The sequence below is a fragment of the Lontra canadensis genome, unplaced genomic scaffold, assembly GCF_010015895.1.
Source record: "Lontra canadensis isolate GAN:19392208 unplaced genomic scaffold, GSC_riverotter_1.0 scaffold12, whole genome shotgun sequence".
Taxonomy (NCBI): Eukaryota; Metazoa; Chordata; class Mammalia; order Carnivora; family Mustelidae; genus Lontra; species Lontra canadensis.
Window position 1 is genome coordinate 17,824,422 of NW_022631006.1, and position 12,922 is coordinate 17,837,343.

The 12,922-nt window shown below is 35.5% G+C and overlaps 1 protein-coding gene across 4 annotated transcripts in view; it reads left to right on the plus strand.

Moving 5' to 3' along the window:
• Positions 1–12,922, plus strand: part of TTBK2 (tau tubulin kinase 2) — a 164,533-nt gene that overhangs the window by 33,876 nt on the left and 117,735 nt on the right. For 2 of the 4 annotated variants that reach the window (XM_032856709.1, XM_032856708.1), the window contains exons 2-3: positions 4,497–4,632; positions 8,821–8,968. In XM_032856709.1, the coding sequence (XP_032712600.1) occupies positions 4,564–4,632; positions 8,821–8,968 (217 nt within the window). In that variant the 5' untranslated portion in view covers positions 4,497–4,563. Of the gene's footprint in view, positions 1–4,496; positions 4,633–8,820; positions 8,969–12,922 lie in introns of those variants that run through there. The other 2 variants (XM_032856710.1, XM_032856711.1) reach the window with 2 other exon arrangements.

Genomic DNA, 12,922 nt, shown 5'->3' on the forward strand with positions numbered 1-12,922 from the left:
TGTGTTGTAACGGCAGAGTTGAATAGGTATGACATAGATTATATGGCTTGAAAAGACTGGAATATTTACTGTTTGGCCCTTTACTAACAAAACACTGACCTCTGCCATAGAGAATCATTTTCATCATTTTTTGGTTTATCTTTTTTTTCTTTTTTAAGAGGAAATAAGTTAGTAAGTTTGATGTTTACCTTCCTTTTATACAAAAGGTAGCATTCTGTAAACATTTTATTCCATCTTGCTTTTTTTCACTTAACATATCCTGAAAAATCCTTTATCAATCTCTCTCTTAAAAAATCACATCAGTATCTCTCTTATTCCTGGGCTAGCACTCCTTATTTAGATGAACTATTTTATATTAACCTAATATAAATGGACTGTTGGGTTTTTTCTAGTCTTGTGATTTTAAGTAGTGTTATGTAAAAAGCCTTGTGAAAAAGTCATTACACATTTTTTGTCATGATATCTTTGGGATAGATTCATTGAAGTGTTATTCTTGAATTAGAGTTTAATGTATATTATCATGCTGAATGTTACCAGTTTCCCCACCATGGGCCCATACCATCCTTTCCCTTTCCCTTCCCCTTTCTTCCCATTTCCCCACTTCCCCCTTCCCCCTATTTGCTTCCCCCCCTTTTCCCTCCCCATTTCCCCTTCTTCCCCTTCCTTCTTTCCTATGGTAAAGAATACATAACATAAAATTTACCACCTTAGGGGCGCCTGGGTGGCTCAGTGGGTTAAGCTGTTGCCTTCGGCTCAGGTCATGATCTCAGGGTCCTGGGATCGAGTCCCACATTGGGCTCTCTGCTCAGCAAGGAGCCTGCTTCCCTCTTTCTCTTTCTCTGCCTGCCTCTCCGTCTACTTGTGATCTTTCTCTGTCAAATAAATAAATAAAATCTTTAAAAAAAAAATTTACCACCTTAATCATTTTTAAGTGTATAGATAACTGTGTATATTCACATTGTAGAACAGACATCCAGAATTCTCTCAATCTTGCAGAACTGAAATTATGTTCCCATTGAACAACAGCTGCCCCTTTTACCCCTCCCCTCCTGCCTCTAGTAACTGCCATTCTACTTTTTGTTTCCATTCTTTTTAACTACTCTAAATACTTCATATAGGTGGATTCATAGAGTATTTGCCCTTTAGTAACTGGCTTATTTCACTCAGCATAATGTTCTCAAGGTTCATTCATGTTGTAGCATGTCAGAATTTCTTTCCTTTTTAAGGCTAAATAATATTCCATTGTATGTATATACCACATTTTATATATATGCCTAGCAATATTCAAAGCAATATTTCAAAAAGCAATTCTTTGTTCAAAGAGAATATTTTTCACTCACTTAGCAAATACAGTGTGTTCTCTTCAAGCTACCCAGGTATAATCTGCTATCATGGGTGAGGTTTTTTGTTTTTTTTAGGGAGGGGGATGGTAGGGAGGGGCAGAGGGAGAGAGGCTCTTAAGTAGGCTGCACACCCAGACTTGGGGTTGGATCTCACACCTGGAGATAATGACCTGGGTGGAAATCAGGACTTGGTCACTTAACTGACTGAGCCACCTAGGCACCCCTGGAAATAGTGATTTTCTGATTCTATCAGTTCTTGTAACATTTATTATCTATGATTATTCTCTGAGGAAAAAAATTCATCTCCTTCATTTCCACAAGATACTGTTCTTACCAGAAAGGCATGATAAATCCATGATTCTTTATTTCTTTATCAATGTTCAGAATAGTGGGTTGTACGCTAGCAACTTCAAAAGTTGACCAAAGAGTAATTTTCTTTTTTCTTTTTTGAATGTTGTTATGAACTCAAAGGTGTTAATATTTTTTATATTTTCCAATCATTGCAGTCACCATTCTTAGTGACCATTATTTGAGCATTCTTATATAAACTTAAATGAGAAATTTGGCAAATAAGAATCCCTTCTGTTTCTGATTTCCTTTTACTTGCCTGTAGTAGAATTTTAATGTTTTGCTTTCTGATTTGATAAGATGACCCAAGTTCATTTTATACAGTTTCCTATGCCAGACCTGGAATAAGCCATTTCTCCAAGGAGCCTGATTTCTTTTATTTCTTTTTTTTTTAAATTTTTATTATTTTTTAATTTTTAAATTTTTTTTTATCGTGTTCTGTTAGCCAACATGTAATACATCATTAGTTTCTGATGTAGTGTTCAGCAATTCATTAGTTGCATATAACACCCAGTGCTCATCACCAACACGTGCCCTCCTTAATACCCATCACCTGGTTATCCCATCCCCTCAACCCTCTCCCTTCTGTAACCCTCAGTTTGTTTCCCAGAGTCCAGAGTTTCATAATTTGTCTCCTTCTCTGATTTCTTCCCATTCATTTTTTCCTCCCTTACCCTGTGGCCCTCTGCACTATTCCTTAGGTTCCACATATGGGTGAAACCATATGATAATTGTCTTTCTCTACTTGACTTATTTCACTCAGCATAATCCCTTTTAGTTCCATCCATGTCAATGCAAATGGTGGGTATTCATCCTGATGGCTGAGTAATATTCCATTGTATGTATGAACCACATCTTCTTTATCCTTTCATCTGTCCAGGGACATCTCAGCTCCTTCCACAGTTTGGTTATTTTGGACATTGGTGCTATGAACAGTGGAGTGCATGTGCCCCTTCATTTCATTACATCTGTATCTTTGGGGTAAACACCTAGTAGTGCAATTCCTGGGTTGTAGGGTAGCTCTATTTTTAACGTTTTGAGGAAACTCCATACTCCATGTTTCCTAGAGTGGCTGTACCAGCTTGCATTCCCACCAAGAGTGTAATAGGTTTCCCCTTTCTCCACACCCTCACCAATGCTTGTTGTTGAGTATCTTGTTGATTTTTGCCATTTTCACTGGTGTAAGGTGGTATCTCATTGTGGTTTTGATTTTTATTTCCTTGATGGAACATGATTTCTTTAAATGAGAAATTGATGTTTAAAGTACACAGTCTGAAGGCAGGGGTTATTCATTGCTACAGGGTTATCATTGCTTTTAGGCCTTTTCAGGCCATTCCTCATGCCAGATCTTCTATCATAATTTCTTGATTGTCTGAAACTTGTTACATGGTTCCCAGGGGGCATTTCCCGGGAACAGTGTTCTTTGAGTTCTGTGTTTCATAACCATTTGTTTCCTTTAGTCATGAAATGTATAGAACATGTATAGAACACGTATAGAACATCCTTGGCTTGCATTTTATTTCTTTGAGTATTTAAATATATAATTTCATTGTCTGCTGGTGTAAACTGTTTATGCCAGTGTCTCTTGTTGGTCAGTGCCAATGTCTTTTTCTTTCTCTTCTAAATAATTTGGACTATCTGTGCAGATGCCAATGAAATTTTTTCCCCCTTAAAATCTAGTAGTTTTAGGAGACTGTGTGTTGATGTTGATCTTCTGAGTTGTTTTCCCAGGTATGTGATATACCACCATTTCAATATGAAGATTTAGCCTTTTTAAAAAAATAGATTTAGCCTTTATTTTTAATTTCCAGAAATTTTTTGAATTATAGTGGCTAGTATTTATTCTATTTCATTGCATGGGTTTTTTGGGGGGGGGGCGGCTCCTAGAATATCTATTTTGTATTTACTTTGTCTTATCAGTTTTATTTTTAAATATCTTTTTAATTTTTTTTTTCATTTTATTTCTTTTTTTCTCCCTTATTTATATGGTGTCTTCTCTTACGTCTCTTCTAGTTGAGTCTTCATTTCTGGTCCTTTTCTGAGTTAGCTCAGATTTCTTTTTAAGTCTTCCTGTTATCTAGCTTTCTCATCTAAAGGATTTTCTAATTACGATTTATGTTGTTTTAAAGCTTTTTAGAAAACGTTTCTTTAGTTTGTTCTGTAACGTAAAGTTACAGTTTTCTTCTCATTTAGACCAGCTTTTTCTGCTGTATTTTCATTTTCTATAGGTATGCTATACATATTACTGTCCTCTTTTTCTTCAAGTATCATTGTATTGGAATTGATTAAGTGCCCTTTTCTGCGGCTCGTGTTTATTTTCTATGCGCTTGGAATGCGTTATATACAATATGTAATATTAAAATTTTATTAGCTCTGGATGATGTTAAGCTCTAAGTTGCAACCTATTAAACTAGATAAGCTGTTGTAAGTAAGTTAGGTACCATGTCCTTTTCTTTAGCAATTTGTTGTAGTTAAGACAGTGGTCTGTCTTGGTCAGTTGCCATTGACACCATGCTTGCTCTACAGTCTAGCAATCTTAGTGCTTGAAATTATATCTGTGTTGTATCATAATGTCTTTGTAGTGTCTAGCTATTTCATGGGCATCTGTAACGGAAAGATCAGTACCTTTTTTTTTTTTTTGCACTAAACAGATTTTGAAACTGATTTTTGTGGGGTTTTTACCCCCTTTCCAACAAAATAACCTAATTAATATATAGAATTAGTAGTGCTACTTGGCCCTGGAATGTTTGTTATTTAATGAGCCCTGATATGCTGCTGCTGTTTTTTTGTTTTGCTTTGTTTTAGGTTAAATGGAAACCATCCTTGGGAGCTGGATGCCTGTGTAGCCGTTTTATCACATCAGTGAATTGCAATGAGTGGAGGGGGAGAGCAACCGGATATTCTCAGTGTTGGAATCCTGGTCAAAGAAAGATGGAAAGTGGTGGGTACACATCTTGGAGAGAGAACATATCAGGGGATAATTTTTGGTATCTTGATAAAAGTAACATTTCCATAGAAAATAATAAATATATTGCTTATATACCTAAAGCATATTTTCAGTTATCTTCCTATGATTAAATCCTGTTTATACCATAATTCTTGCTTTATATAGTAGTAAATGTTCCTAATCTCTGATAACTAATGTTGAGTAAGGTAGATCAAAGTGTACTTAGGAAAGACAAACCACCACCAACAAAAATACCATACAATGAACTTTTTTTAAAAATGTTTGAACCTTTTATTAAAGAAAATTATAAGCATACGTAAAAATAACAAGACTGATTTAATGAACCTTAATGTACTCATGCCCCAGCTTAAATAGTTATCATTCTGTAGTCAGTCTTGTTTTCTCTTTAACCTGCCACCCAGAATATTTTGAAGCAAATCTTTTACCTTAGCATGTCTTCTGTACATCCTTGAGTTATGTATCTCTAAAGGATAAAAATTCTTTTAAAAATGTAATCATAATACTATCACACCTAAGAAAAAGTAAGAATTTTTTAATATTAAGTATCCTTTTAACTTTCACATTTCCCCGTTGTAAATTATTTTTAATGGTTTAAATCATATCCATATAAAGCCTGGGTGTTGTGGTTGGTTGACATCACTTAAGTTTCTTTTAATATCTAGATTTCTTTTCATCTTTCTTTTTTTCCTTTTTTTTTTTTTAATTGAAGAAAGTAGATCATTTGCCTGTAGAATTTCCCATAGTTTCGATTTCTCTGATTTCTTCCATGTGGTATTAACATGTTTCACTGTCTTGTGTTTTATGCATACTGCTATTGAGACTCAATTAGATCTGAGTTCAGGGTTGTTTATTTAGGTGGCATTTTTTTCATAAAGGGTATTGTGAACTGTCAATAGGAGGCACAGAATGTCTTATTACCTGTTAAGACATTGTTTGTCCTATAGCTCATTATCATTTTAGCACTACTGATCATCATTTTTAAGTCTATTAATCACAGATTGTGACATTCTGTCATGCCTTCATATTTTTAGTTGAAGTATGTCTACAAAGAGAAACTTCCTATCATCATCTATTTGATTACACTGAGATACATTTTGATTAGGAAAGCAATAAGTACATAATTTCTTAATTTACCAGTTTTCAGAATAATGAATTGCTGCCATATCATTTTCCAAAAGTTACCAATGAGATTTTAAAAAATATACAATTAAGAATTCATGGATTTAAACATATTTTAAGTGTTTTAGTTAGTTGTAGATATTATCCGTATGGATCCCCAAATTTTCTCACTTGACTAGGGGACACCATTCATGTTGTCTCTTGAGTCTTTTCAACTAATAATTAATCCTAATAATAAGTCTTTTGAAGTCTTCCTTGCCCTAGACCTGGAATCTATCATCTTTCCTGCTCTTAAAGACACAATTTTTGTTTTAGATGTATTTAAGTATATATTTTATCGCTACCATCTTTTATTATAGTTTTGTTCCACTAGCAGGTTTAGCAAAGTTATTTTAGTGGTTTCCTTACTCTATCACAGATTAGAAAAAGAAGATTGGTCCTTTAGAATTACAAATATTGTATCTGGGTTACAGTGTTTTGCCAGTTAGGCAGTTCAGTAGGCTTTGAAAATTTACTTGAGTAAATATAAGAAAAGAACCATGTTGTCATCATGGATTGATGTAGGGAAATTCCAACAGTTAGTAGTCTTTTATGTAAGTCAGGAATGAGTGTTGCTTTGGTGAGTATTTTGTATTAAGTGCTGTGATCAAGTTTGGCTTTTTCCAGTAGACATATCAAAAGGTGACAAATGCAGCTACGCCTGGCATAGTTGCTCTGTCCTGATAATCAGAGTTAATATATGTATGGAACATGCATATATTGGGAGGTATAGTAGCATTTTAGTAAGAAATCATAGGCCCATTTTTAGGGGTGGTGTTTTGGTTATCTATCATTATGAACAAACTACCTCAAAACTTAAAGGTTTAAAACAATTTTTAATTTGCTTACAATTTTGTGGGTTAGGAATTTGAGAAGAGTTTGCTTGGTGGTTTGTCTCTTAACCATGTGGTACTTGCAGGATTGTGTGGATTAGGGGATCCATTCCCAAGTGGCTTGTTTGATGACGTGGAGGTCCTTTGTTCTCTTACCCACCCCCCTTCATCTCTAGTAGCTTATTTTCTAGGATCTCTCCACAGGTCTGTGTCTTCTCAGGATGGTCAGACTTTTTACATAGTAGCTGGCTTTTGAGTGACAGGAAACAGAAGTGACAAGGCTGTTAAGGCCTATTCTCAGGGCTAGTGGTCTGCTGGTCAAAGCAGTCATAAGATTTACCCAGAGTTAAGAGGTTGGGGAATGGACTCTGCTTCTTGATGGGTGAATGGCAGGGTCACACTAAAGAAGAGCAAAGGTTTTGTTGATATTGTTGATATCGTCTTTGGTAAAGAAAGTCTGCCACTTACCTCTATACTTTCCCTAATCTGTCTACCCCCCCCAATACTAAACTGTCTCTAGCTCTTTGCCTTATAAGCATTAATGATGTCTTAGTGCTTTGTCGAGCTCAGTAAAAAAAATATTGATGTTCCACTATCATTGAAGTGACATAGGAATAGACCAAGGTGCAAAATCATTACTTTGGTGTAGCTTTTTTGTTCTGTTATTTGGTAAGTTCTTTTCGTAAAGTGAAACATAAAGCTACCTCTCAGTACAGTCTGTAATTAGAGAGGTGTCCCTTTTGTACTGTTTATGAGTTTTTAAAGTTACACTAGGCTTTGTTTAATGGGCAAATGTTAAGAATTGTAAGTATTGCTCAGGGCCCAACAAAAAACTTTTTAACTGAAATGAAGTTCTGGAACTTTATTTTAATCCTGAGTTCATACTGTAGCTCCTCATGGTATCTTTTCCCATCACCCACTGGAATAAAGGATTATGTCTCATATACAAAGCATTGAATAGTTGTTTAGCAGTAATTATGTAGTTACCACTTAGCCACTCGCTATAGGGAAAACAAAAAAATTGAAAAGAGTGACTCTCTCTGAAGAAGCTTGGTTTCACTGTAGGGGGCTAGGACATTGACAGTGGAAAGTTAAAAAACTGTCCAGTGTGTTAATATAAGTGATATCTGAGGTGTTTAGCCTAGTAAAATGAGTAATTAAATGATTAAGCAAATAACTATAGAAATTCAGAAGTTAGAAAAATCAGCCTGGGGGTAGTAATCAGTACGGACCCAGTGCTGAAAGAAGTAGAACTTCAACTGAGTCCTCTGGGGTGTTTAGAATTTAGGACTGTGTGCCTCTAGTGATGACTTCTGGCATTATATCACATCCTAGATGTTTGATAATGTGGAAGGGAGAGGACCTTCAGGAAATGGAAGAAGGCTAATTCCATGCTGTATCTAGCATGAAATATATTACCCACCCTGGTGGTTGTAGCTCTACAGGCTAAGTTGTCACACCTGAGAACTTGCCTATGATACTATGATACTAGAGATCCTGGTATTCCCCCAGTTAAGCAAACACATTTTATCAGGAAGGATATTAAGTGTTGGTTGAAAGTGTTTTATTTGATTAAGGTTTAGTATTTGAGCATATTATTTGGGCATATAGTTATATAGCATATTCTGGACAGGAGTTTTTCTCTTCTTTGGAGCCAGCTCAGTCCCTCAGAGAGGAGGGTAAGTGGTGCAGAGAGGGCTGGGCTCTGGTTGCCCCACTCCCACCTCCCCACATACACATCTCAGCTGGGTTCCAGATAAGCTTTCAGTTGGCAAAAAGATTTCATGGTTTAAAAAGTCTTCAAATGATTGCCTTAGAATTAAAAGAACATATCTGGTTGTCGAGGGGCATTTGTGGGAAGTGAAACTTTGAGATACTATGCTTTTTTGTGACATTTTAAATGCTGGCTGTAGACTAAATTTTAAAGTTGTGGCTAAGATAATTTCATTACCTTTTGTGGGCAAAACTGTGAGAAAAGGTTTTGATGCTATTTCTAGGCATTTGTTTTCTTCTTGACATATGTATAATTAATTTAACAATATTGAGATCTTTTGTCCTCAAATAGGGATAGTAAAATTATATATTATTTTTTTCAATATAAGAGATGAGTTGATTTCCAACTAGAATGTTCTAGTAATTGTATGTGTGTATGTTCTTATTTCCTGTGCAGTTGAGGAAGATTGGGGGTGGGGGCTTTGGAGAAATTTACGATGCCTTGGACATGCTTACCAGGGAAAATGTTGCACTGAAGGTAGAATCAGCTCAACAACCAAAACAAGTTCTGAAAATGGAGGTGGCTGTTTTGAAAAAACTACAAGGTAAGCTGCTTTGTATGATATACCAGACAGTTTATAATTTATTTTTATCTTTCTGAACGTCTTTACATCCTCTATTAACTGAATAATCAGGTGTCAGCTCAGTATAAACAATGCTTAGTATTTTTCTCTTTGAAATTTTATCACTAGCTAGTAGTAGTAGAAATATTAATTGCTTAGGCTAATTGGACTGTGGGAATTCTTTTCTTTTTTTTTTTTTTTTTGGAATTCCTTTTCATAGTGAATAAGGATTAGAGAGTGAATTAGCTGAAACATTCTGCCTTAGAAAGTGTTTTTGTAAGGCAAACGGTAAAAATTTACCTTTTTTTTTTTAAACCACTAAACATGAATACCTCTGAGTTGTTTCTGCCTGTGTTGTTGGAGGTAAATATGCTTTAATCACGTTAAGGAAACCTTCAAATCACACTGCAGGGTGGATTAAAAATAATAGTATTTGTTATGTGATTTCTTTAACTTCAGTTTCATAGAGTAACTTTTTCTGGCCCTGTTGTCATTTTTGAGATCTGTTTTACTACTTGGGTTCTTTTTTTTTACTACAAGGATAAATAACTTTTTTTCTGACTTTAACCCAGTGATGTAAAACCCTGAATGCATTGCTAGTTTGTATTCATCTTTGTTTTTTCAGGTTAATGATATAATCTGATATTACTTATTTTTAAATGTTGTATCTGAATCAAAATTAAATGGGTGATTAGCACATTAAATGATCTTGTTAAGTTCTTGAATGTTTGATATTGTTATAGGACATTCATTAGTATCTGAAGAAAATTCAATACTAATATAGAGCAAAAGAAGTTGCTGGAATTAGTAGAAATAACTGTAGTTGGTAGAAGTAGCAAGCCCAAAATGCTTTGTAGCCTAGGACCTAGGACCCTGTGTAGTCTCCAGGGTGATTGTACTCTCCTTGTGAATTCCTGGTGTTTGGAATTCTAGTAAACTGGCTTGTATTAAGTTGATGAAATGTGTATTATGTATTCTGGCAATGTCTGTTCTTTTAATCATTGTCCTTTGCCTAAGCTTTCTCATTACCCAGGTGTTTGTACCAGTTGGCTCATTTGTTTAGAGCCTGATGCTAATAAAATGCTAGATCTGTTTAATAGTTATTTTTAGCCCAAACTTAGGTTTCCCAAAACATGGGAAATTAGGAAGGCAGTGGAAAGATCAAAACCTATTGTCACTACTAGAAAAAATGTAACTGGAAAAGGAAGAATAGGGGAAAAGATGGCGCCCTCTTTTTTTTTTTTTTTTTTTTTTTTTTAAGCCTTTCTCCTTACTCCCTATTTCTTTGGAGCTGTTCTCAGCTCAGTGACACAGAGGCCACAAATAGGTGCAGCTATAGCTACCAGTTCCTGGTTTGCACAGATATTAGGGGGTCAGTTTGACTCTCAGACGATGATCCTAAAAAGGATGTGTCAGCATCAGTGGCCTGGAGCATGCCACTTCACTTTTCTCCTACTTGGCCCTGAGGAGGTGTTCCAGGTGAGGCAGAATACAGCTCCATAGCCCTTTCCATAGGTTCTCTTGCCTGTTTTGGCCACAATTTACCCAGGATTCTATGGGATAAAGGTTGAAGATAACTTTAGTACCTTTTAATGGATGAATTGGAAACCTTAGGATGCTAAGTCTTTCCTTCTATCTTCCATACTATACTGTTAACTAAAATGTTTCTCCTATCTGCTTATAACTACATCCTAGTCCTCACAGCTCTTCACATTCCAAAAACAAACAGATTTTTATCTTCTGGTCTGTATTTCTTCTTCTTCTTGCCTTTTTTTTTTTTTTTGAAGTTTTAATTTTAATTCCAAGCTCTGTATTTCAGTGAGGCAGCCCTTGACTCTTTTGTTGGCTTCCTAACTTATACCTTCTGTATATTTAATGCCTTACAACTTATTTTGAGTAAGGGTGCTTTAGAATCTAGGCCTTTTTGAGAACATTTTATGGGGCTGACTTAGGTTTGCCTCCTTTTGTATAATGACTTCTTACTCACTGGCCCCAATAAAAAGGCTAAGTGTGTAAGGAGAAGATATATAACCAGAGGTTAACTCTTTAAAGGATTGGTTGGTTTTGAACTGATATACAGGGGCGCCTGGGTGGTGCAGTTGGTTAAGTATCACACTCTTGGTTTCCGCTCAGGTTGTGACCTAAGGGTCATCTCTCTCCCTCTTTCTCTGCCCCTCCCCCTGTGCATGCAAGCTTGCTCGCTCTCTCTCAAATAAATCTTTAAATTGATGTTTTTGATAGGTGATATCAGGATTTGCTTCTTGACAAGATAAAAAAAAATATTCTATGGTGAATTTAGCCAGAACCCTAAGTTTTGTTCTTTGTAATAAATCAGTTCCCCTTTTCAAAACTCTCACAGTGTTTTTTCCTGAATGCCCTGAGTTCTTAGTTTTCTCTCAGTCTTTCCTGTACTTGCTAAACTTAGATTTCCTCAGCTCATGCATAAATCTGATTACTAGGATGATCCTTTCTCATCGGCTCTGAAAAGTGTAAGGGCTTTAGCATTTTACCTCATCTTTTCTTCTAAATGACCTCCCCTTTGGTGCTACCCAGATTACTTTCTTTCCACAACTCTCAGAACCACTCTGGATGTATCTTACTATTCTCTATTGAATCGAGTTTGACTCCTGAATCATACTTGGTTTTCACAAATGTGTTTGAATGTGTTAGTCACTGCTGAAGGAAGCAAACCATTAGAGACTCTTAAATATAGGGAATAAACTGAGGGTTGTTGGAGGGGAGGTGGGGGGATGGAGTAACTGGGTGGTGGGCATTAAGGAGGACACATGATGGAATGAGCACTGGGTGTTACATGCAACTGATGAATCACTAAATTCTACCCCGAAACTAACACTGCACTATATGTTAACTGACTTGAATTTACATAAAATTTAAAAGAAAAAAACAACAACAACTAAATCATCTGTCTGTAGGCCTGTTAGGTAGTACTTCTACACTTAGTTATTATTCTCTAGAGTATTCCTAGTACATAAAAACACAAAACTTAATAAGCTTTTCTTTTTATTAACATACATCTCCATATAACCATTTATTTGTGTTTCCTCCTTATCTCCATTTGGACTATACTGTCTTCAGACCTTTGTCTTTCAGTTCATTTGCTTTGAAACTTGGAGCAAAGGGGATAATTGCCTCCCTAGGCTGTTAGATTCTTTTTTATCTTTCTTCTCTCCCATCTTCAGTAAATGTTTTAGGGTGATATCCTGGCTATCTTCACTTCTCCATTTTAATGAACTCTTGAGCTGTATCTCACCACACCCCTCTTTTTTGTCTTTTTAATAAATACAGTTTTATTTGCAGTGCTGGTGTAAGAGAAAAAAAAAAACAAACTTCTGTCTAATGATTTCAAACTGATCACTAGTAATTCTGCAGTACCTGAGGAACCTACCATCAATGCTTTTTAAAAGGATTCTTTTTTTTTTTTTTTTTTGGTAACCTTAATGTTCTATTTCTGTTTTTCTTTTATTTTCTGTTTCTCCTTTTATTTCAAATTTATAACTAGAAAATTAAAATCTACCACAGTTAGACTCCAAGCCCTAGCAAAGATTTAATTAATCATCACATTAGCCAGAAAGAGAGAACAAATGAGATGAAAATATTTTGTTGTATCATTTTTCCTAAAAAGCTTGTAAGAATATAGCATCACCACATGAAACTATTTTTGTGTCAATTACTGCTACAAAAATGAAAAGTTCTATTGTAGTTTGTGAATATTCTCAAAGTGGCCAAACAGCTCCAAATTTATTACAGATTGTGTTCTACATAGTCAGCTTAAATACCCACACTATCTTTGAAAAACTTACACTGCTGTGGAGACAGTTTTATAGGGTTGTTTATAGGTCACTATGATGGGACTAAAAGCTAGGGTGTGGAAGACTTGTGGTAGTGCTAGGCATAATGGAAATCCCACAGACACTG